Source organism: Rhea americana, unplaced genomic scaffold (genome assembly GCF_003343005.1).
Source record: "Rhea americana isolate MKP2758 unplaced genomic scaffold, rheAme1 scaffold_72, whole genome shotgun sequence".
Taxonomy (NCBI): domain Eukaryota; kingdom Metazoa; phylum Chordata; class Aves; order Rheiformes; family Rheidae; genus Rhea; species Rhea americana.
In genome coordinates this window covers 520,071-545,716 of record NW_028186890.1, presented here as the reverse complement: position 1 = coordinate 545,716, position 25,646 = coordinate 520,071, and the positions used below count along the sequence as shown (strand labels likewise).

Sequence of the window (25,646 nt, the reverse complement as noted above, 5' to 3'; positions counted from 1 at the left end):
CATGTGGCTTTCAGTTGAGGGGCGGACACTCCAGTCTCGGCTGATACTTTGCACGGTGCCAGTGCCCCCAAGGAGGGCTTGCACCATCGGGAAGCCATCAGCACAACATGCACGCACACCCCCCAGGCTGGGCTGCTCCCTTTCTCCAATGCCCATGGTGTCTGGCCCACTCACAACAGCTCATTCAGTTGCAGCTGAAAAGCCACAAATTTCTTCTGAAAAAAACCCACTTTCTGGACTCTGGATTTTCCCTCAATAAAGTGATTTTTTTTCCCTGCAGAAGCCTATTTTCTGATTTATTCATCTTCAGTAGCACAATTAGAGATTGCCAAGGAAAGCGCAGGGAGCAAAGAGAACTTGTGAGCAAGAAATTTTTCACCTAGGCAATGGCTGGGGAGCACTCTCTCCGGTTAGCATTAGGGTTAGGGTTGAGAGAAAGCCCAGAATTGCCTCTGGAGGGGGAGTGAAAGAGGGCTGCCAAAGGAAGGGGCAAACTGCAAAAAGAACTTGGCTAGGAGACGTTTTTCATCTGCTCATCTGTTTCATCTGTTGCCACAGCAACAGTAATTAGCAACAGTAGGTTAAGTCCATCTATATGATGAAAAAAATTTGCAATGTTTCCAAATATTATTACCAACCAGTGGAAAGTGATTATTTTGCAAAGCTTCTCTTGTAGAAATATAGGTTTTGGAGAGAGACACCAAGTTGTCAAGATCTACATTCATATTTTAGATTTTTTCAACAGAAATAAATAACTGTACTTGACAAGTTCTGGCCAAAAAACCTGAAAATCTCCATAGAACAAAGAAAAAAATGTGAAAAAAGAGGAGGGGGAAGAAATCTGGAATGGAAAAAAAAATAGGAAAAAAAACAAAAACCAAACCCAATTACACTGTAAATATTTTTCTATCTGAAGAATAAGATAATGCTTGCAGGGATGTTGCACTTTAATCCTTCCATATGCTTTCTTTTATTAATAAAATATTTCAGTTCTTTATTTTTCAATCTCCAGCAATAGGTTCTCACAGTTCTTACATACTGCAGCACAAATTTACAGTTGGTCTTTAATACTGTGACATTTTAAACTATTCTATAATTTAAAATATATATACAAATAAACGAGGATGTCACACTCATTTTCTTCCATTTCTCTCAAGAAATATGAACTCCTTCTCTATTTGTACTAGTACACTAGGTTTCAACTTACATACTTTTTCCTCAGTATTGTGGATATAGTTTTCCACTTAGTATTATTAATGCTTTCAAAGATCTTTCCTATGCTAAAGCTACGTCAGCAAACAAAGTATGAATTTATACACCGTAGTGGGCAGCACAGCTCAATCTACTAGAAACTTGACATATTTATCATTATCCTGAAGAAAGAATTTATAATGCTTTTATGAATGTATCCATCAGTATTTCCATACGCTAAATAAATTCTCATTCTTAAGGTTTCTTAAAAGGTTTAGTTCCACAAGCAAACAGCTACTGCAGATGTTTTAATTATCTCCTCAAATTTCCACTTTTTCCAGGGAAGAGAGATGCTTCAACAACATCTACCACCACTTCATTTTCCTTCTCCCTACCTTGAACTTTTCTGGAGATTTTACTTATCTGTCTTTTCTGTTAAAGACACAGGCTTAGATACAGATTGAATCCAAACATCACCCCCTCAGATCAAGCAAGTCAGATATGTTTGCATTAAAAAATCCTACACTGTTTGCTGACAAATCAATACAATCTAATAAATGCAGCCACAGCGGAGGTCTGCACCAGGCCTTACTTCCTTACTGCTTTCTCCCTGGTTGCCATAGGTGACATAGAAGGACAGAGACAACAGGAAAAATAAGCATTATATTTACAAGCAGGACCAGATACAGACTCACACTCAGTAAGCTTGAAGGACATATTTATATGAAAAAGTGCAGCTGCCACCTTCTGTCCCTTCCCAATTACAGCCCAGCGCATGCTCGGGGAGTGACTATTCTCCTCCCTCCCCAAAGCAGCTTTCCCTGGACTCCCACAGCCGGGTCCTAACCCTGCTGCCAGGACACCCCCGGCTGCTGTAGTCTCATTACGGGTGCCACAAACCTGCCGTTACTCTCTTTACGGTGAAACATGAACTACAAAGAAGCAAAGGCCTGAGTTAACCCCACAAGTAAATGCTGTTGATAAATCTGGAGAGAGATGTTTTGCAGCAGATAAAGGTGAACTTGTGAAATCCTGCAGACTGAAAGCCCCGTATTTTTAGGACATGCAGAAAAACACAGTAGCTCTTTCAGATATGCTGCGAATAAGAGTAGATAAGAGAGAGTCTTTAAGTTTTCGAGTACCCCCAAGTTTCAGAAGCCAGCATTCAAAACTTGAGAAAAATCAGTTTAGATTTTTTGCTCAGCAAAGAATTGTTGTGCAGCAGACAGTTCCTTCCCCCAATGTACATATACTCACTATTCTTCCTAAGTAAGCTGAGTTGAAATAACTTGGAATAAAAAATACATATATTCTGAAGGGAGTCACACACCATGCTGTAAAATGCAGGGAGTTTCCAGGTAATTCCTTCTTTGACCCAGCACAGAGACATTCCCCTTCCCCTTTCGAGGAACTGAGGCAAGTTTCTCCATCTAGGACGAATTTACAGTGTCTCAGTGCGAAGACTGAAGGTGGAGGCTGTCCCAGACAGAGCCGCTGGGCTGGGAGAAAGCACCTCTCAGCTCCAGCTGCACCAGTGCACACTTCACCACTTGCTAAATGCAATCCCCCCACCCCAGCAACTGCAACTTTGAATTCTAGTGCTAAACTGACATTTTGCAGGTTTTAGAAGAAACACACAACCACTGTTTCCTGGATAGTCTCATGTTAACTTGAGAAAACAGAATCACTCAACCTTATTTGCAGGTTATTTTCCAGTAAGATATTGGCAATTGCACCCAAATACCTCCCTAATTTTGGGTAATGTTTTAAAAATGTAAATCTGTATGAGCTGCAGCACTCATAACTTGTTCAAAAAAATGGGGATTTTTTTTTCTAGGAAGAGGGAAAAGTAGTGATAGGAACAGGGAGATCATATTGATCATAGGCAGAAAACACACTGCCACATTTAAAAGCAGAAATAATATCCTAACATGACTCTTTTAGGCAGCCTTGTTCAAAATATAAATAATCCCACTTTAAAGAGAGAGTGCTGCAGTGAGAATAAAAAGGAGAGCAGAGCAGGAAGCCTGAGCAGCCAACGCTGCTCAAGCCTAGACCGCAACACTGCAGCCAGGCAGCAGCTACAGGAAAATCAGACCCACTGGCCCACACAGCCTTGCTGTGATGAGCACGAGCCCCAGCTGAGAGCCCTGGCTAGAGAGAGCATGGCACAGTCTCGCAGTAAGTCTTAAGTGGTAACAACCAGCCACAATTTAAAGCGACTCATGCACATCTACAAAGCAGAAGTGCACCAGGCTGAAAGCGGGTATTTCTGCTGCCAGTGCCAGCTGGGATGAGGCCCTCTAGGATGCTCCTGTGAGCACAGCTGAGCTGCTCAGGGACCCCTCTGCGATAACAAGGCTGAGCAGTTGCTATGGAGCCTCTGGGGCTGCTCCATGAAAGTCCAGTGCTAGAAAGCGCCAGATGAAGCAGAAATAATTGGTAGACCTGCATGAACAGGGGTTCCCAGCCAACTGGAAGATCACTATAATAATAAAGACCAGCTTGACCCAAAAGACTGTGGCAGACATATGGCTGCGCTCTGCAAATCACCCAAGTCTGAGTTCTTTCCCTTTCTGTAGTGGCCAAACTGCTCCAGCCACTGGCAGCCAGCATGAGACAGCACTTTGTCATATAAGAGCTGGCCACATCTTTATCAAGTAGGAACACTCACTTCAATACCTAAACAACCATTTCCTCGCCTCATTATGAAACAGGCAAAAACAGAGACCTGGGGCCAACGAAAGAAATGTCACACACTCCGGCTTTCTGTTTCACTGAGCAGGAGAGACACACACAACATTTTTCTGCTGTTAGCAACACTCCACAAAGAATGACTTTCAAAGGAGAAAAAGTATGAAGACATTTGTTAGGTTGGAGTGCTGAAAAGGGATGCAGCAGTGAATTTGGCAAAAAGCTTTACACGGCACGGTAGAGGGGCGAGTACATGTTTGCCCCCAACCTCAGCTGTCTTAACAGAGAAGGCTGACCTATGGCAAAAGGGACTCTTGACACAGCAGAGCCTGACTGCAGTGAGGGGCACCGGTGCTCGTTTCTAACAGTTGTAAAGGAAGGCAAAGAAAATTCATCTTGGCTTGGGTCAAGGCTTGTGCTATTAGTGTTACTGCTTACTTTTGCAACTACTCACTGTGATCTTCCATTTTGACTTTGCTTGACACCCCAGTGACATGGATCTCGTTGCAGACTGTGGTTTATATGGTTTTGCCTATAAACAGAAAGCTGGGCCTGATTCTGAGTCAAGACTTCTTGTCTTCTGTGAGCCTCCACAGCAACAGACTGGAAATTATGTAATAACCTCACTTCTGTTTTTAAGATATCAAAGCTCTCATTGAATTAAATGAGCAAATACAAAAATGAATTCACCATCCTTCACCTGCCAACTCTGACACTGTAGTCAATGGTCTTCAGTCTGGTGAGGTATTAACTCTGCAACAGAGCTTCTGCCATTTGCAACTCATGAGTGCCGGTAGCTGTTAAAATACCTAGGTACAGAGTTTGGTTTCTATACTTCAAGAGAAGACAGTTTGGAGTTAATATTCACAAACCAAACAGTTCTGCTAAAATGGTCAGTTGTGAAACAGCCAACACTGCCATTTTCCTCTGCGAGTTTCAGAATTAACAAGCCCACAGAGAGTGAAAAGAAACAGTTCATCCTTCCCAAAGGTTTTGTTTCAGGCTGCAGGCAGGATCAGGAAGACAATGCATCTTATCAACGCTTATATATTGCAAACAGGCTAATATATTATTTCAAACATTTTCTTCACAGCCATGGAGGTCAGAAAGTATGATAACGAAAAGGAGCTTATCTGAAAATCTTAGGCTGCCCCAAAGAAGTCCCAATGCTACTTTACTCTGAATCTCAACCACTTACCTTCCATATTCACAGGATTCCTCCTCACTGTGATTCAGCTTACTAACCCATGAGAAAATGAATCCAGCAGTTAAAGCAGATGGGTCACTGCTGGGTTACTGAGTACAGGAGTGGGTACAAGCCGTCCCTTTTCAGCAGCAGAAAACTATTAGACTAGGTCAGATGCATATGAGACCACAGGCAAATACGATATCAGAAAACCTGGACCATGGAGTATTATTTTAAGAAACATCTGCAGCAAATACAGAGTATACCAAGTCCCAATTGTCTGGCATTTACACTTAGACTCCGATCCAAGGATATGGCTTGTGTATCTAATACGGTTGCTAAAGCAGCAGATCTGTAAACACAAACCTGCTTCAGAATGAGACACTTGAGTTTCCACCAAAACCCTTGTAGGAATTACACTTCTCTTTCACATACAAAACAAGCTCAGTAACTCTGGCTGAATGAAGATTTGGTAGCAGAAGAGAACTGCCTAGACACTCTCTGTTTCCTAAAGAATTCTTTAGAAACTTACTTATTCTGTAGCTCAGAACTGGTTATTTCCACAAGTTTTTATGAAAATGACTAGTGAATAAGTAATTCAAGCTAAGCAAAAAGTAGCTTTGTCTCACTATGAAAGTTCTGCTTCATTTTAGTCTTAAATATTCTGGTTAGAGAAATATTTTTGTTTGTGTGTGTGTGTATTTATATGTATTTATTTACATATTTATATATGTATGTGCATAATAAACATAATATAAGAGCCAGGGATTTAAAACAATGGAAAATGTGATTTTAAAAAAAATTATCTCAGTGACTTCTGCTACAAGTGCTACAGCATAAGAAATGGAAAATGATTAAGTCAATTTATCATGTCCAAATATTACATGATCCAATTAGTTGTTCTAATTGCTGCTAGGACATTTAAAGCTGCCTGGTTACTTTTAAGAACAGATCCTTCAGGGTGCACTGCAATCTTAGAGAACAGTATACTTGGTTTTCAGGATACAATTTCTCAACAGGCTTTAACAGAGGTAGGAGGAAGTTGCTGCCAAAAGCTGCAGTCCCACTCTTCTCCCCACCCTGGTGACCTACTCCCATCACCCCCCTGTGTCAGAGGTGGTGAGCACAACACGTGTTGAGCACAAGACAAATGAGATAGCTGACCTGACTGACAACTTTCTTTTCTTTCAAGGTTATTTTTCAGCCAAATCAGCAGCCTGATTCAACTCTGTTGTCTCTGGTGGCAGCTATACAGCTTTAAATCAGCTGGCATCAGCAGTGACACTGAACTTGGAAACAAAAGAAATAGTTTTGTCAGCCCTTCTTTGGCACACAGTCTGTTTCCCCGGTCCACTGCCCTAGGATTCTCGAGTAAAGACATTCAAGAAGGAATAGTAACTTTTGTCACTGGAATGTGCTATCAATCTACTATTGGAAACATGTCTGTATCTTTGCTCACAGCAGGGAAAAAAACATGATTTCCTACAACAACCTTTATCTCACACTCTTTGCCACAAGTTTGATTGATGCCAAGTGACTTCTTTCAACATTGAGTTAAAAAAAATAGAGTTAAACTTTAGTGACCAATGACCAGTGACTTTAGTCGGAAAGCAGCAACTGCAACTGAACTAGTACCTACATACTGAGATATTTGCACAAGTGTGAACAGACAGACTGACAGAAAAATAAATCCAGGACTGACTGCCCTTAAACTGCAAGCTCTCTGAAGCAAAGGCCATTTCTCTCTCTGCAAGTGTACTGCTGAGTACATACACTGCGACTATGGCCTTTGAATGAAGTAATACAGCCCTGTCATTAAAGTGAGAGAACACATCTCTTCTCCTGGCTTTTGCAGAAAACAGTGTTGGTGACAAAATCCTTCTCCTGGGACAAGCTCAGATGCCCTGTACTTGCTAACAAGGATGCATTCCCAGTCAAAATGTCCAGCCTCCAGGAATGAGCGGACTACAGCCTAAGCAGTCTCCTTAATCACTAGCTTTCCTGCTGAGAGGTCTAAGGAGTATCAGCTAATGCCACTAGCCCTAGCTGCACTAGGACAGGGTTGAGGTTTACAGTCTGCAGGAAGAGAACAACATATCCAAAACCGAATGCTTTGAGCCATCCAGGCCCCAGGAGTCTCTAGCTCATCCTGCCCGGTGACATAACGCAGCTGCGTCTTATTCAGAGCTGGAACCCAACCAGGCCTCTTTCAGTACACACTGAATTTTTGAAAGCAGATAACAGTCGTACGTCAGCACCTCAAATCCCTCAGCAACACGCACAATCCTATGCTCTGCTCAGTCTTCCAAATGCACAAAGTTGCCTCATGAAATATCCTATGTTATCTTATACCATGCCTGTCACTGGTGTATCTGGGTACCTGATGAAGACCTTCCAAATCTCAAGTTGTTGCAAAGTTTCATTTGTCTGTTTTTGAATTAGCTGGAACAGTAACAGACTTCCACTCAGGGCAGATGCTCTGTACTCCGGGCTGGGTGTCTCCCTGCCTGGTTCTCACCAGGCTCCGCGCACGCTCTAGGAACCGTCCTGCCCTGAAGCAAAAGAAGCCGTCTCCTTCCAGTAAATGACCTGCACAGATAGGGCTGAAGAAGCAAAACGTAACTGCCCCCAGGAAAGGAGTTTGTTTCTAATTTGATAGCACAGTGTGGGGAATTTTTTTAAGTCATGTAATCTAATACTGATAGGAAATAACATTAGTCGTTTTTTTTTTTCCACCTCTTCTGAACTGCTGGCACAGCAGAGAGCAGTGTCAGCCACTTTAGAAGTACTGAAATTCTCTCTCTGTCTCTGTATCTCTCTTTTACACTCAAGGGGAATAAAACCAACACAAAAATCCCTCTTGTTTTCTTCTCTTTTTTTAAATTAACACTACAGCGATCTACTTAAAATATTGAAAGCCACCAGCATTCTCTCAAAATCATCTAACACACTCTTTCATGTGGTTACATTTGAACCTCTGTCTATCTGGACAGTATCAGTAAAAGGCAGTAACAGTTATTTATATTTGTGATAGATTATATCTTTCCTAATCCTTCATCTTTCACTTTTTCATAGATTACAAGTATACTTATGGGAACAAAAGGCAAACTGTAACCAGGTTGATTTCCTGCTGATAGGGACTTCCTTCTCTGCCTCCCCAAAACAGAAAGACGTTATCTTTCTTCTTCCCCTTTGCCCTTCACTGGCTCCTGTTTCAGAAAATGTTATCCAGTATTCTATTTACTGGAGAATATTAGGGTGAAAAAAACTAAACTCTTTTTAAAAAAGTTTATGAAATGAATTCCTTCTCGATTCTAGCAGGCTACTAGCAGCCATTCTTAAGATTAACCCTCTTTTAGCACAAACATACCCAAATATAATTACTTCCAAGGCTACATGGCCCATATTAAAATTCAAAATCCAATGCCTCAATGACCTTCTGTGGCAAAACAGAAATGAAATACATGTAGGCTACATTCTAGTTAAAAGGGGTATTAAAGTTTTTATACACTAAAAAGCTGAAGAGAGCACAGCTCAAAGGAAAGAAAGCAAATCATGTAATACCTGAAAGTAATCTGTGATGAAGGATCCAAGTTCACTCTTCAGCAGCCGTCTGTAGACAGAAGGAACACAACCATGAAGAAACAGCCATTGCTGGTCACTTCTCACAGGCTTATCCATGCTTCATTACTAGTCAACCCCTAGACACTTGAGTACATATGAATGTGTCATTTTAGCCACAGTTAAATTTCATTTACATCTAAGCATACATTGTGTTAATGTCAGCAGAGGCTATATTCAAATTATGAAGGAATGAAATAGCCTCCCTGAAGTCCTCTATTTATAAGCCACACATCTAGAACAAGCAAGAAAAACTGACCCCCTGAATTTGCAGAGATCTGGAAAGGGAATTTAAAGTTTTTATTTAGTCTGAAATTCATTTTTTCTGATTTTCCTTTAAACAAAGCTGCCTTTCATTTCACTGTGAATCTCCCTAATGTTTTATTTCCTTTTCTCCTGGAAGTAGAAGGTAGGAGGATAAGGAGAGGAGCAAAGAAGTAAACATGCAGGCAGAAGCTGTGGCTTCCCCACGACTACCTTTTTTTTAAAAAAAAAAAAAACAAAAAAAACCCCCACATTTTTCAAGAAAGCAATTGTAGAAATTGAACAAGACGCATGTTGAATACATGCAGGCAGAAGTCACATAGTCACATTTAACAATTACTTCTGATTAGAAACTGTTGATTTTACATAAGGCTACGTTCAAAGTTTTCAATTCTGATACATGTTATAGTTCAAAATTCCGATGTAAAAATTAGGATTTAAATTAGAAGAAGTATTAAAAAAGAACGCAAAAAGTTCAGAGCATCTGTACCTTCAGCTGTCAGTGACTTGAGCTGGTAATTTTGCCTCAAATTTAAAAGTTGCCTAATACTTTCTACTGCAAAGTGCTGCATTTTTGCTCTTTAAGAATTTTGCTTTTCATCATGGAGAAGTACAACCATGAGTGTTTGAAAATGCCATTTGAGTCAGGGACACATATAAGTCTCAGGCTGACTTCTTGCTAACAGACTACACTATTTTTTTCCTGATCTTTGGTGAAAATAGATTTTGACAACAACCATCCTCTCTAAACATTTTGTAAAACTTCTACATTTATTCACATGGAAATATGCTTTTACTCTTTCTCTCTGATAGATATTATATTTACGCCGTTCACCTCAAAGCTCATTTCTCTTTTTATGAGATGGCTAACCCAGATGAGTATTTGGGGGCCTGTTCGCATTTCCACTAGCTTCAGCTGAATCCTGAGGGGCTTTGGTCAATTAATTCACATATCAATGGGAGAATTTGAGTCTATCGAGTAGACTATCCACACTTTCAACTGAAGGCTTTCACTCCAGCAAGAACCTCAGCAGCCTCCTGCTAGTTCTGGCCAGGTCACCTCCTGCTTCCTGGGAGCCCATCTCTCTGTGGCATTTCTGACATTTCCTCTTGCTGCAACAATTGACTTAGAGTAGTTAAAAAAAAAAAAAAAAAAAAAAACGGTATCCAGTGAGATTATGGTATCAAATCACAGCAGGATGTAAACTTTGTGGCAGCAAGCCAGAGCAAAATGTTACCACCTGCTCATCTCCCGGTCTTGTCATTATTACCCTAATTTAATACTCTTCTGCATTCTCACCGCCAAATAATTAAGCACTGTGCAGAATCTGCAATTCTCTTAAGGTACTGCATTTGCTAACTTCCACAGATGATCTGAACAGAGAAATATAAACCAGGAAAAATGCACCAGCTTAATCTCATGGTGCACAATAACTGGCCTTCTGACAGGTCTGGCCCTTTGCCAAGTGTCAAGCCATACGTTTAGCTGGTACATGCAGAACTGACGTTTTGTTGGAAGCTGTATCAAGAATCACAGGTGCAAGTGGCAGATGTGTGCACATACCTACATGCACATGCAAGTCCTTTGCTCCTCAGACTGATATTAATGAGCTACTTGAATGCTGAAGTAACCTACTTAGGAAATGACATTTTGAGATGTAACTGATGCTCAGGGCACCTGTAGGAACATTAATCATTTATTTCAAGGCGAGTGCTTCCAAGTGCTGCTTGTGAGTGCCTGTATCTGGAAGAGTATATTTCCCTCCCCACCACGAGAACTACTCAAAAAGCATACAAATTTCACAGAGAATTTCCTGTTCTTCACTCAGCTCTTGACAGACTAGATTGACTTCAGTAACCAACATGAACAGAGGATGGTCCAGCCACTAGGGCCAAGCCCAGTCAGCAAGGCTACTCCGTCTGGTGTGCTGCCTCCCAGTCTCCAGACAAGAGAGAGAACAGCTACTAAAGCACAGGTTGCTGCTCCAGCAACCAAATACTCTGAGCCTGTTAAGAGCTGGTATTACCTCCCATGTGAGTAAGTGCACACAAGAGAGCACAAGTAAAGTGCTCTAGTGTCCTCTGCAATGTTTTCCTCTCCCTGTATTAAAGAGGCAAGAGCAGCTCAGACAGTCAGCATATGACTCCAAAAGCAGCCTAGCACTGAGTGCCAGTTCCTCCTCACAGGAGGAGGAGGAAAACAGGGGAAATGGGAGACCTGTGGCAGCATACRGGAACACTTGATGCCTAGTGTCTCCTATGCAAGGGTGGGAAGGAGCATCTGCTTGCACAGGGAAGTGAAAGCAGGCTGAGATCAGTGACAAAACACAAATCCAGTCTCCAATCCTGTCTCCAAAGAGCTGTGGATCAGGGTATTTTCAAAGGCTTAAGACATCTGTTTTTCCTTTCACATACAGAAATCTTCACTTCAGTGATAATTAGACTGCCACAAGTACAGAAATCTAACCTGAGAACTTCTGACTTGAGCACACTAAGATGCTGCTGAAGCACAAGACTCTGCTCTGACTCAGCTTTCAGAAGGAATTTTACAAAACTTTCACCTTTGGGCCAAGATCAAGTAGGAGAGAGTCTCATGCTCTGCAAGCTGCATTTATTTTGAAAGTAGAGGAAGGGGTAATTTAGATTGTAGCTTATTAAGTACTTAACCTGAATAGCCATTTGAACTTTAACCATAACTTGGCATACAGTAAAAATGTAGCAAGGATTGGGGGCAGAGGTTCCATACAAAAGAGGAAGTTGAGACCTATATGATGACATTCAAGATGAATCAATATGGATTTGTGAGCAACAGAGATGCAGGAAGAACTGCCCTCATGACTTCTGTCAACACTCCTCTTAGCACTGCTTGGAACCATGGCATGAAAAAATTGCTTTTTACCTACTCTGTAGTCCTATCTACTACTAACCAAACTGTCCAAACAATCCCAATGAAACCATAGGAAAACAGAAGACCTGCTAAAAAAATGGTGATACTTTTAGTTGTCACCATCRGCAGTGTTAGAACCTGTCTGTTAGTTTTTTAATCTTCGGGGTTCATATTTTCAGGTCTTGCTCCACAATCATCAAATGAAGATTAATTTTTTTATGGAAATGCTTTTTTTGCTTTGTTTTAAACACTCCGTGAGTCTGGGAAGCTTGGCTTTAGAAAAGACATGTTACTGCCATAACTGATAAAAGTGTAAAAAAGTCAGCCAGAAGGGCCAAATTCCCTAGGGGGGGGACAAAATGCCTTCAATACAAGTAAATACATACCCTGTCCTTTTCAAAGTTACACATCCACGTAGATCAGAGAAACATTACCCAAAAGCTTAGTCCCATGCCATTCATCCTACTCAGTGGCAAAAGAGAAGGAAGTTAGCCTGAAACTGCAAAGCTGTGCTTAAGGTGGCTTCTACCCCTTCTCCTCCTGCCAGTATCCTCTAACTACTTTTCTATAGAGAAATGAAAACAAACAAACATCACATAACGAAAGTCCCTTTTTCATGCATTTCAGCAACCTACCTGATATTTTCATTGAGGGTGTAAAGTTCATTGTTCTGCAAGCCTCCCCCTTTGAACACATTTATCACTGCTGTTTGAACACTGTCAAAAAAGAAGTAAAATAGTACAGCATCCATAAATAAAACCTGCCAGAATGATTTAATACAGAGAGCAATACGAGCTAGCTGCCAAAAGCTGAGTGGTTATAATGGGGTGAAGAGGTTAATTTCACTTAAATACTTCCACTTTTTCTCTCCTAGAAATCATCACTCTTATTTATCTACATCTCTCGCAAGAGACAGAGCARAATCAATGTTAAGCTGGGTCTAGAGTAAGCAAAGGAAAGTTGCTATAGTGACACCGTTCACAAAGAACACGCCTGCACAGAGTATACATTTAATGTGACTGTTTAGTGCATCCCTGCTAGCTCCTGCAGAGCAACTTGCTACAAGAAGACATAGATTTTCAGCATTATCTGCCAAACACATCATATTGCATTATCAAGTGATGTTAGCAGTACTAGCCAAACTCTTCTACCTGCAGCATTTGGCAGGATCCTATGCCGGCACAAGCTTTGTAGCCAGCATCACTTCAGTCAGACCCAATTTTAAGCCCAGTTAATGCTTGTAAAATGTGGTAATAGCTGCTGGAAAATCTTCTAATTAATACTTTTCTGACCAGCACCAAGAAAGTCATAAACAGAGAGTACACAAGATGGCTTAGTAGGTGTAAAAGCTTGCTGCAGCCAACAAGAGGTAGTGTCATATCCTATAAGGTGATCCCTTCTGTGGGCCAATTATGGTACTYCTTGTATGCTTCACTGATCTCAGTTTACTACCTTGGCACAAAACTTTATGATATTTTACTGGGCTACTTTTGTGTGACTTTAGCAAGCTCAGCTAGATAAGCAAGAAAGAGGAGTCTGTAGAGCACAGGGCTCGTGCATGGTAGCAGAAGGAAAGGTGGAAACACCCACTTTTGACAGCAACAAGCCATCAAATCAACTCAGGATATTTCACACTTTATCCTACAAGTCATTTTTCCAGTATGCATTGTGGTACAACATGTACTGCGGACAGGATTTGATTATCAGTAAGAAACATTGGTAGAAGCCACAAACTTTAGAGCTGTCAAAGGAACCTGACTGTGATAAAAGCTTCACGTAAAGAAGCCTGCTACATTAAGAAATTAACCTTTGTTACATTACTAGCAACATTTTTTCCTTAACTGGTACTGAAGAGGTAACCATTAACATATTAACCTAAAGCAATTCTGGTTTATTTCAAGACAGCATCTCTGAACAATGTTAGCCAAAAATAAGGTTATGGTTACTAGGTCTAATTATGTCACCTCTGCAGGAGCTCTTCCATACAGGCAAAGCTTGGGCATTTTTGGCATTGGCCAAAAATTTATTCATGCTCATAAACAGATAAGCTTAGCCATAAATGGTCTGAGACCTTGTATTGCCATTACTGAAGGACCGTTACGCACAGACAGAGCTCAGTTGAGCAGGTCCTGCTCACCTGTTCCACGCAGAATTGGAGCTCAGCTGCAAAGCTTGMCGGGTTGCTTGGAAACGTGGCAAGTCGCTGAGCACAGGGGAGCTCATGAAACGAGGTCTGGGCCTTCTGAATGAACCCATCTTGTACAACTGGAGAGCAAAGGATGGAGCCAGGGTGAACCCCCCAGTCATAGAGTCAGATAGACTGGAGCAGGTCTGTCAGAAAGCCTCTTCTCTTGAAGGTCCAAGTGTCAATCTCAAGGACATCAGTAGGTCTTCAAATTCTGCAGTGGCCTACAGAAAAAAGTAGAGTCAATCTCTGACTAGCAGTTCCCCATCACGTCAGGTTGCAACATGGACTCACATTCAAAACAATTAAAGGAATGAAACAATTCTGTGAAGTGAAGAGAAAGGAAGAGTGCAAGACAAAGAAATAGCCTATCCTACAAACAAAAAATTTAGGCAGCTCTTCAAGAGCTCTTCAATGGCAGCCTATTCTTCCATCCAGTCTCTTAAAGAAGCACCCAATGTAGCCAGCCTGGAAAACAAGCACAATCTCTCTTTCCACTTCATTTAGCAGATGTGCTGGAACAGAGATACTTAAACTCTTCTGCTGGAGGCACTTTACAAATACTTTTAAATATAGTCAGCCCTTCRGACTGTATAAAATGGGAGCAGAAACTGGAAAGACAGAAAAACTATTTCACCAAAAAGCAGAAGGGGACAAAAGATGAACAACAAGACAAAAGATGAATGTCTTTTTTGAGAAGCGTTATTATGCAAGGGAATAAAACCTCACTATCAGTCCATCACAAAAAGGATGCAATAAGGAGCTTTTTGCAAAAAAGGTCTCACAAGGAGATATCTCGAGAGTAAGCAGGACTGTTATGTTTGTTTTTCCCTCTACAGAAAAAGAAGAAATTGCTTGACCAAATATAAAATGCCTGTGCTTTCCCCTCTGATCATCGTCTTCATATAGATGAATATGTAGCCCTGAGTATACCACAGAAACAGCACAAGTTAGAATGGGGTTGGATAAAAACCACAGAAACTCTGGCAAAGCTTCTGAACTTCGAAGTCTTCCCACTTCAGAGGAACACAGCCTGTAGATGTAGTTGGCAGTCTGGAGAATGGAGACATGGGAGAAAAGAGAGAGGAAAAGAAAAACAAACAAAAAAGTTGTGTAACCAAAGAGCACATAGAAGATGTAAAGAAAAATCTTCTCTTTTCCACCGCATCTTCAGAATGAGGTGAAAAGAGACACGATCAGCCAAAGAAATGCWGTTCCCACTCTTTAAACCATAATTAACTATTCTACAAGTATGAGAATAACTTTCTTCCTCCTGAGTTGCCCTGCTTCGCGCTGGGTTCACCTCGCCACCCTGCCTCCACTTCTGCTGGTCGTAGCCTAACCCAAAGAGCGAGGAAGCTCTCTGCTCCACCAGACACCACAGGCCCAGCGCTGAGAGAACCTGAACCAGCAGGAGGACTGGATTTGGGCTAAAAGCAATCAAACAGAAGCCCTGCTGTTGAGGGAGTTTTACTGCAAGCAAAGATGAATTGAGATACGACTAGAGAGAAAYGGGTTCATTAAAAGGCTTCCCAAACTGTGATGCATAACGGCACAGGGAGCAGCTCCCCACTCCCTTTAGAAGACGCATGTTGGGACTGCCCCAGCCCTTCAGGYTTCTCACAGATCTCTCTGCCCAAAAGCCACGGAAACAACCACCATTCATCTCATGTGTTAGGCACTGACACATGTGGTGCTATCATTCTCTGCGTTATGCAAGAAATAAATCCAGTTGTTACCCCTCCTCTGCCACACATACACACACACACACACACACACACACAGGTTGAATACAGTTTGGATAGATTGTTGTGGAGCGGGAACATCACTGCCAGGGCAACTTTTTTTCTGACAACTCTTTGCTGTCTTTAGAGACGACACAGTGCAGGTAATCTTTCACCAGGTGAGCTGAGCTTTGACAAGCATTACTTGTCAAAGATCAGCAGACTAGTGATTCTGTGGCTGCTCTGTTCCAGTTAAAAAAAAAATCCTAAATCCTACAAATTAATAATAAATACAAATAGTATAAGCAAATCAGCATTGTCTTTTGTGTGCAGTTCGAGATAACATTAATTTCATTTTACATTGCCCAAATATTTGCAATCTTCCAGCAATTTCTGTGCCAGTAACTCTTAACCACACTAGAAATTTCAATTTCTAATATAGCAGAAAAAAGGTACAATACCTTGGAGAGCTGAGCACAGACTTTTCTCATAACATACAAAAAGGTGTTTTGGAGGTAAAGAATAAGAATAAATTAAATGGATACTTCTGCTGTGAAACAAGTAATTGTGCCAGTATTTGTCATCTATAAATTCAACAGCTGATAGCGTGCTGAGTTGAAAGAGGGTCACTTCTCTCAGTGGTGCAGTAAGATTTCCATTTCTAAAATCTGTGTACAGGGAAAACAGTATATATTTTTCAGAGCTATATAATGTGATATAAAAAATGCTTTAGATCGGGGTACGCATTAAACAGTCTTATAAACAGTGGTTAGGATGACTGTGCTAGCCCACAATTCCCCTCCTATCACTATTCCAGGCAGTATAAGCATTAAAACCCTGCAAATAAGTATTCTTAACACAGACACAGTGAAAGTACTTTATAAAGCTGCACTTCAATAAAAAAAAATGCAATTTAGAGCTATGTTAATTTGAAAGGTGAAAACTTAAATTCAGAAGTACAAAACCAAGGGAAAAAACCTCTGAGGCTTTACTATATATACCATTAAAGTTTGTGTAGGAAATTCTTTGCCCTGTTTTGTGTGAGAGGTAAAACAATATGATCATGAATGTATTCTCTGAGTTTGATCCATAAATTAATGAGAATAATTCCACAGTAGCAGAACTATGGGATATACCGGGCCCAATGGCAAATTTCCTGAATGCCTCTTACTAAAAGAACATGCTTGTTTTTTCTCACGGAAATATGCACCTTGTTTCCTCAACCTCTGTAAAAGTCACCTAGACACATAATAACAAAGTTTCATCTGTATAGAGAAGATAAGGCATYCCCTCTTCCCACCTTTTTCCCCCAGACCCACAGTCTGCAGTTCTGTGTTATTGTCAGGTAAACTTTATTCTAGGTTCTCATCAGGAATTTAAGAAAAAATCTTCTGCTTTTGGGACAGATTCAGAGTCTGATATCCATTTCTTTAGGATTCAGAGATAAAAATCTCTCTACTTTACCTAAAATGGTGACTGTTAAATAGCAGGAATAGTAAATAAACTGATACTCTGAATGCAGGCTGGTCATGAAATTATATCCAAATATAACTGACTGTCATGCTATCAGAACTGGAAATGCCAAAACCAATGAGAAAGACCATCCTCTCCCTATGCCCACAGCCTACTTTCACTACTTYCAGAGCTTCATAAAGCCAGAAGTAAGAGAGTGTTTACTAGAAAACTCTTTTGGTACAGCAGCTTCACATTTTGCAGACCCTGTGCATCTGAGCATACAGCACAGCACCAAAGCCAGACCGCTACCTCTGCCCTGTCCCCGCAATCGCTGCCAAAGAACCACATCTGCCACACTTGCATCAGATCAGACAGCAACTAGTGTTCGCTGAAAGTTTTAGCAAAACAAGTCACCCTTGTAAATACTGCTTCATCTTCACGGGAAATTTGCATTAGCAGTTTATTGGCAATGTCCATGTTGTGCATCCTGCAATGCGCAATTTATTGGCTTTTTGATGAGAGAAACTATCCTTGTGGTAAGAGAGGCATTAATGTAGTTTTAGGTTAGTAAGAAGTCCTTATGGTATTTGGTCTGTTTTAGTTACTGGGAATGCACAATAATTAACAAAATGCTGAGTATAACAAGATTATAATTGTTCCCTTCAGTTTGCTCTGAAAACGATTAAATTAGGCAGAAAGATTCAAAAACAGTTATTCTTCCCCTAGAAGCCTTCAGTCTGACCCCCCACATACCCCGTCTCCCATTCCTAAGATTAAAGTATTTCAGAAGACTGTAAAACAAAATCTACATCTAATAATCACATTCCTATTACTTATCACTCATAGAACTAGAAAAAGTTTTACAGAGAAGYAGTTACCAAACAGAGAAGCAGTTGTTAATTCTCCCCAAAGACGGGAGACAGGAGGATGTGAAATGCCACTAGGCAACCGTCTCTCACTACTGCTTATGAAAGGTCTGAGGACCTGCACACTGAGGTGCAGCAACTGTGAGAGAGACRAGCCACACCAAGGTATTCTCACTGCCACATAGTCTAAATGCTGGGAGCATACGTAGGTGGCATCACAGAGTCTCAAATTACACGAAAACTACATGCCAGTGATATGTTCTAAAAGATTCTCCACTCTCCTCATCTCATTTAATGACCGAACACGCTTTTTTAGACATGACGTTGGTCATCAGTCAGAGAGGCATGTATTGTTCTTCCTTCCCTTCCAGCTGAGAACAAGACTCCTGGTCTTTCTTTTCACTTATCCTTGTTCATCATCTCGAAATCCAGCTATTAAAACCCTCTAGATCTTTAACAAGACTCATATGTCATCTCTGTAAAGCCCARGCATTCAAGCGAGGACGCTGTTCAGAGTTGGATGTCAATGTTCTAACCCGGGGCAGTGAAATAGGACAATGTGCTTAATCTGACAGACGATGTATCTTCATTCATCTGCAGTTCATCATATCTGAGAAAACACTTTTTGGATTACTTTGAATCTTTAAAGAGAAGAATCAAGCAAGGAGACAAGCCTTTTTCCAACACATACACCCACACATAGATAAAGGCATACATAAAAACATTASAGAGATCAAACCAGGAATTTTTATCAATTGACAAAAACCAACAGAGGGATAATTATAAGAAGATTTAATGAAAAGATATTTTCCACCAAGCAGACCAAAATATATCTGACTGCCTAGAGGAAAAGAAAGATCAGGCAAAATACAAAGTTCTTTCTCTACTGAAGAAAGAATAACCCAAAGAAAATGTTGGCAGCATTTCCTCCAAATTATGCATTTTCTTGAAAATATTGGACCAAACAAATGAAAAAAACATGGCAATTAAGACTCGACAAAAGAACAGACCGTATTTGTCTTCATTCACTTTAAATTTCCTCTGATGTCTTTTCTGCAAGAGTCAGAGCAACAGCTGCTGYTGAAAGTGACGAGGCAGCACAAACTACAAATGGATTTTGCTTCTTATAGAATAGCTAGCACCAACACTACTTCATACCAAATTCACACCAAAAAGTACAGGYCAAAAAGCAACTTTAAACCAGATGGCAAGGGAGTGAAGCAGAGAGGGGAGGAATCACAGGAGCCTCTATTCATCCCAGCAAAAATTTCACAGTTCTCCTTAAATGCAGCAGCACAAAATGAGGRTTTATCCAGATAAAAGCAATGTTTTGCCATTTGAACTATATTAGAGGTAGAAAGCAGTCCCTTTTTGAAGATACCCACTCACTCATTTTCTTCTCCTTTATACACTCTCTACAATTGCGACAGTGATGACATATGACCTTAAAATAAACAAACTGGGTACTGCAACACACGCCAGATTCTGCTGTAATGGCTTGGGCATGGAAGAATCAGAATTTAAGAAAAAAATCCCCACTAGATCCACGGATCCACAATGGAGCAGTTTCATTCCACCTCACACACAAGAAAGTGTGCAGAGAACAGTCCAGATTCTTGTTAGCGGCTTCTTCCTCCAGCCCAGCAAATCTTCAACAAAGCATGCAATTGGCAAAATCCTTGATTTGAGTTCACCTGGTAAGATCCCAAGACAACACAATTTCTGACATAAATCCCTCATTTATTCTCTACWCAGTCACACTGACAAGTGGGCAAGCAACCAACAATCTCTACCTTCRTATCTTTTAGCTCATCAAAACTACACATGCATGTGCATAAACTTAGTTTGTATTTTAAGAAAACACAGACTGCATTTGCTGCAACAATTTAAATTTATAACACATTTGGTTACTCTTGCAGCAACCCAGTTGCTTAGTCTCTTAAAAGTAAAAAACAAAACAAGCTTTGCTCTTCAGAAGGAAAGGAGATAATCAAAACAAGATTTATTCAATAACTAAAAAAGTTCCTTTCTGGACAACACTGATCAAGAGACGTGTCTTAGACATCTCAGAGGCTATTGAAAGCAAAAGTCTCAAAAATTCTTTTTGAAGGCAGCCTGGGGCCCAGTCTCAAAGTATAGGACTTTTCTGACCTATACCCTCATCCTTTCCTGGCTTTACACTTTCAGAAATCTGACTCACGAAAAATGTAGTGCTTAATCCACAGCCCATCAAAAGCAATAGGAATCTAACCACTGATCTTACTGTTTTGGATCAAACCCTGAAAAAGCAAGACAAAGTGCAGGTATTTTCTCAAGTTAGCAGCCCCTCACATAGCAGAACAATCTGGAAGTGAGGATGAGTTATTCTCACGCTTATGCTAGCACCAGGAGCACAGCTCCCGCTCAGAGACATTCTCAGTCCAGGGAGGTAAATGAGACCGTGCAAGACCAGCCTTTGGGTCTGGCAATCTCATCAGCAGGACTGATTCAAACTGCAGCCTTTACAAGACAGCTTTTTCCACCCACATATTAATGGCACTCGTTTCTGAAATCCCAGAGACAAAACCAGATGAGCTCACAGAATTTGCCAGSAGAAATTCTCTAGTTAAGGTATGATCAAGGATCGCAGACCACGAGCCCAGGCAGTGGCCATGTCCCTGCTCCCCAGCACAAGTACAGGATCCAGGCTGAAAGAAGGGAAGTGTTTGCTGCAAAGATCCCGCTGGGCTGTGCCCAAGCTGCTGTCCCATGGGCAAATACAGGTTGGTCCCTCAAGCTTTCAGTGCAGGTTAGACACCAGTTGGCTGACGCAGGCCTTCAGCCAGCCCAGCACACGACCCACAGCCCCACCACACGTGAGCCCAGAATCCCTGCCATCCTCCTCCCTCTTCCATATATTCCCTTCCTTGGATTGGGCCCACATCATATCTGTATTCACAATATATCCCAAACAAACTCACTAACTGAAAAATCTAACTTGGCTTTGACAACAGAGCCATCCATGCAACATTTGAAAAGAAACCCAGTGGTTTCCACTCAGTTGTGCTTTGAGTTCTTGAGGTTAAAGCAAACCTGAAACTCAAAGTGAAACTCTGGTAAGAGTGAGAGGAAATGTATGAGAAATGAAGGGGAAAAAACCTTTGCTTATTATAACCCATCATGGTTTGACAGCTTCTCTGTAGTTCAAAGACCACTGCAGCCCCTTTCATGTTTATGGCCTGTTAGAAATAAGCCTACTTCACATATACATATATGATTCCTTATAAAAAAAAAGTCTAAAAAAAACAGTTACAGCAAAAGCAAGTCAGTTTAGCATGAAATAAAGAAATGAAGTCATAATAAAGAACATATAGAAAAAGAAATATTTTGTAACATAGGAATGGCATCTAAGACAACAAAGTTATTTTGGTCTCTGCCACAGATCTGTTTTACTTTAAAAACATTAATCACTTCCTTGGACTCACATGATTCAAAATCGGAGAAAATTGTTAAGGCTACTAAAAGGCACCACTTGCTTGGAAAACACCTTGGGTGGAAAATAGCGAAGAAGATATTATAATCACTTAGCTGATCAGTTAGAGACAAATTTAAATTGGATGCACTAACAACTGATTTAATCTGGTAGAAGACATTTTTTTCCCCATATAAGCAATGATCACACCAAAGATCTGGTTATGAAAGGCAAGATGCAAAAACGTAGCAGAGTTTCAGAAGCATAACACTGATGGACTGGATTGAGGCTTAAAAAATACACTTTCAGGAACTCAGGCCCCAGAGCTGCCGGTGAGTTCTGCCCTGCTCTTACATTCCTAGGCCTACACACCTTTAACTACTCTGATTAGCAGGAAGACTGCACAGCTATACTGGAACAACCCGTGGTATGAAAACATTTATATCAGAAACAAGATGACACACACATGAATAGTTATTTCCTTCCACCAGTGGGAAAAGTATTTAGCAGATGCACTAATAAGTGCATCCTTACTGGAGCAAACTGGGTCAGGAACATGTCACTTGAATGACAATTATGAGTAAGCCATTACACTTTTTGCTGTAGAAAAGGCTTTAAGATTTAATTGAGAAAGGTACTTTCAAATCCAGAAGCCAACTGTTAGCAGCTTCAACCCGTTTTCAGTAACTCCCCAATGACAGCAGTAGCATCTGCAGCAAAATTCAGAAAATATGTGTATTAATTAATTCGAAGCATTCTATAATGTACATTGAATAGTTTGTAAAGACCACAGCAGTTCTGCTTACACATTGAGAAGTTGTTGGGTTGTATTTAAAAGGAATAAAAAAATGTAGCTGTTCAGCTCATATTCAATAGTTACGCGAGCAGCAGAACTACAGTAGGTCTGATCTCTCACACCACACTCCCTTCTGAATTTTACACATGCAGAAGCAGATAAACTCATGCTAGAGCCCTTCCTGCAGCATGGCCCCTAAAAAAGTTTTCACAAAACTCAGAGAAACTGCCCTTTCCGACCTGTCCTGCCTTGGTCAAATGTGGTGAAATACACTTACCAATTGCAAAAGTTATTAGAGGGGAATAAATAAAGAATAGCAACAGTAATTCTTTCTTTAAGAAACCAGGCAGAAAGTCACCAATTAAAAAAAAAAGAGAAGGGCAGAAAAGAACGAACACAGACTCAGAGGAAAAAGAAAGGAAGCTGTATTAGTCTAAATGTAATGATATGTTTAGTTTACTATGAATGGTAATCAGAAAGCATGCAAGATAAACTTCATCAGGACCAAATAAAAAGCCAGCAACTGCATTTATTTTAGGAACTATCTATTCTGCAACTAGAATGTGAATCTATCATATCATCTTTGAATTCCTTGCACTTCACACTTTTTTCTTTTATGKTTTTTGTTTTTGTTTTCACATTTCCTATTGTTATTATTAAAAATAGAAGTACATCTCACATTTTTAACCCCTGGACTACAAAACATGGAGATTAAGTAGCCTGTTTACACATCAAAGCCCAGCCTCAGCCAGCGCTAATACCATTGGGTTTTTGCTAAGGTCTTTGGTGCAATCTTCTGTCATCTACATTACATTTAGCCCCTTCTCATGTAGTAAGAACGGGTTGTTATCCCTACGGAATAAGCTCTGGAACGCAGCAAACACTTAGTCAAAGTATATTTATGTTTGAATTCCCATTAGCAGAGAGTAGAAAAGCCCATACTTCTATGGAAAAAAAAACACAAAAACCACAGGTGCCTAGAAAAGTCACATATGATTGAAAATGTGAGTTTAAAAATATACACTTTGAGTTCTTATTTGCTTGCTACTTCTAAGCCCTGGTTCACCTATTTGAGTGGCATCCCTCCACTCTTTCCATAAGAATGGAAGCTGCATCTGTTTATTTCTCAAGTAGAGGTTAAATATCTCACCTATTCTGCAATTTTGGTTACTGGAAATTTAAGGAATTGAAACTCTTCCCATAGGAATTGAGAAGAGTTAAWAAATGCCAGTCGAGCTTTGAAATTGAACCTTGGAAGTCTTATCAAAGTCTGAGCTGATATCAGTCCATAAATACACTACATAAAATTAATTAGAGAGAATTTTATCTTGGCTGAAGACAAATGTGATGCATTATTTCTTTAAATTCTGCTGTAAAGCTGCTAAAGGAAACACTTGCCCTATACTGACTTAACAAAAAAAACCTCTCATATGGTTTTGTCTGTTTGAACTCCACTGTGTGTCTTTGGCACTGAGCACTTGCAGGGACCATCAATGTAGAATTAAGCGCAATATACTGTACTGGACTTGGTAAGAATCAAGTATTTCAGTCAGAGATTCAGAGATCTCCATCATCGACAATCACAGAATAATCTACCCGCAGTAGCTGTAGAAAAGTTTCTTCCTAGTGCGACCAAAAAGCAGCTGGTTTTTGACACAAGGACAAGGGTTTATTTGCCTCCCTCAGGTATGTTATAGACAGCTACGGCTTTATAAAGTTCACTCAAATATTAGCATCAAATGCCATACAGTGACTATGAGCTATGTATCAAAAGCATGAAGTGTCTTGGATTACCRTGAAATTTTCATTTATGGGGAATGTCAAATCTTCTTTTTCTTGTGTTATGGGATAGTAAGAACCATTTTTATTTTCTTCAATTCAATACTTTCATAGCACTTTAAGTTCATGAATCTCCCACATGTTGCAAATAAAACAAAAGTTGCAGACTTGTTGCTGAAACCTCTTGGGAGTTCTTCACCTTATGTGACAGGGTAATCGTAATGGTCTCATCTGACTGTAAAATATATAAATAACATTAACAGGGTAAATTGAGTCTAAACAGATTTTCTTAGAATGCAAGTGTTTTCACATAGTGATTCTCTACTTACCAACACAGAAATCCCATTAGATCTGAGTTGCTACCACAGATTGTATTCTCAAACCTAACATCCTTCATATGGCTGCAAAATAGCTGGCATAACTTTACTGCACATATTTTCAGCTATAGGTCACTTTCTGTTGCCAAAATGCTAACAAAGCTCTTCACAGGAGTCAGAGGACAGGATTTTACCCCTAGTGTTATAGTCTCAAAAGGTTTGAGGAAAGTCAGTGTATCAGGACAGCATTACGTTGTGTCTCACTGGTCTATCTATACCATCAAGGCCTACTGCACAGCTTGACTGCAGCTTCTGCTTTAGAAAAAAAAATGTATAGCCTACAAATCAGTTTCTGGGTCTAGCCTCACCATGAAATAAGATCTATGGGTATACACATCAAATACACACGCACGCACAGCACTATTCGCGACATGTGAACAGCTCTTGCACACTGATCCAGGTACTGATGAGTTCTGCATAACTGAAACTTTTCATACCACAAAATTACAGCACTGTCTATAAATATGCTCAGCACTTGCTGCTGACAAACAAAAAAATCCCTCGAGTTGAGACAGCCTGCTTACACGAACAAATCATCATATGACTGGAAAAGGCAGAGAAAATTTGCTGTGTTTAGACTCCTCTTTTCAGCACAGCCAGGCAGGAGCGGCGCCCGCCGGCGTCCGGGCTGCCACAGCCTGGACGAGTGATGATGTCCCGCGGAGGACAAGGTAGCAGGGGACAGGTCTGGCTGCTGAAGGAGCCAAAGCGCAGGTTCTGTCGCGACCACGGAAAGCGCAGTGAATATCCTCAGGGCGCAGAGGCTCCCAGGGCTCCTGCGGGGACGGGGCAGGGGCGTGAGCGCGGCGCGGCCACCGCGGAGACCCGCGGGCAGGAGGCACGGAGCGGCGCTCCAGCGGCAGCCCACGGGGCTTCTGGCGGAGGGGCTACCGCTAATTCGGTTTATCTAGAGAAAGACGGGGGGGAAATCTCTTTCCCTTCACCACCGGTTTCAGAATTATTGTGCCTCCTGGGGGGAAGGGTTAGCCCGAGACATTTGGTTTGGAAATGACTCACTCGGCAGCGCTGTGGAGCCGGAGGGTTTATTTTTAATATTTTCAAATGGAGAACTCGGCGTAATTCAGGTTGTACGCCTCTCTTTGCTCGCCCCCCGGTAAAGCGCTGCCCCCCGGCGCCCCCCGAGCTCAGCGCGGCGGCCCGCGGCGCCCC

At 41.0% G+C, this 25,646-nt stretch overlaps 1 protein-coding gene across 1 annotated transcript in view; it reads right to left on the bottom strand.

The window, feature by feature from the left end:
* Positions 1-25,646, bottom strand: part of PRR5L (proline rich 5 like) — a 50,713-nt gene that overhangs the window by 22,592 nt on the left and 2,475 nt on the right. The window contains exons 3-5 of the mRNA XM_085321872.1: positions 13,981-14,252; positions 12,479-12,559; positions 8,636-8,684 (exon numbers count right to left, since the gene is read on the bottom strand). Of these exons, the coding sequence (XP_085177998.1) occupies positions 8,636-8,684; positions 12,479-12,559; positions 13,981-14,150 (300 nt within the window). The 5' untranslated portion in view covers positions 14,151-14,252. The remainder of the gene's footprint in view (positions 1-8,635; positions 8,685-12,478; positions 12,560-13,980; positions 14,253-25,646) is intronic.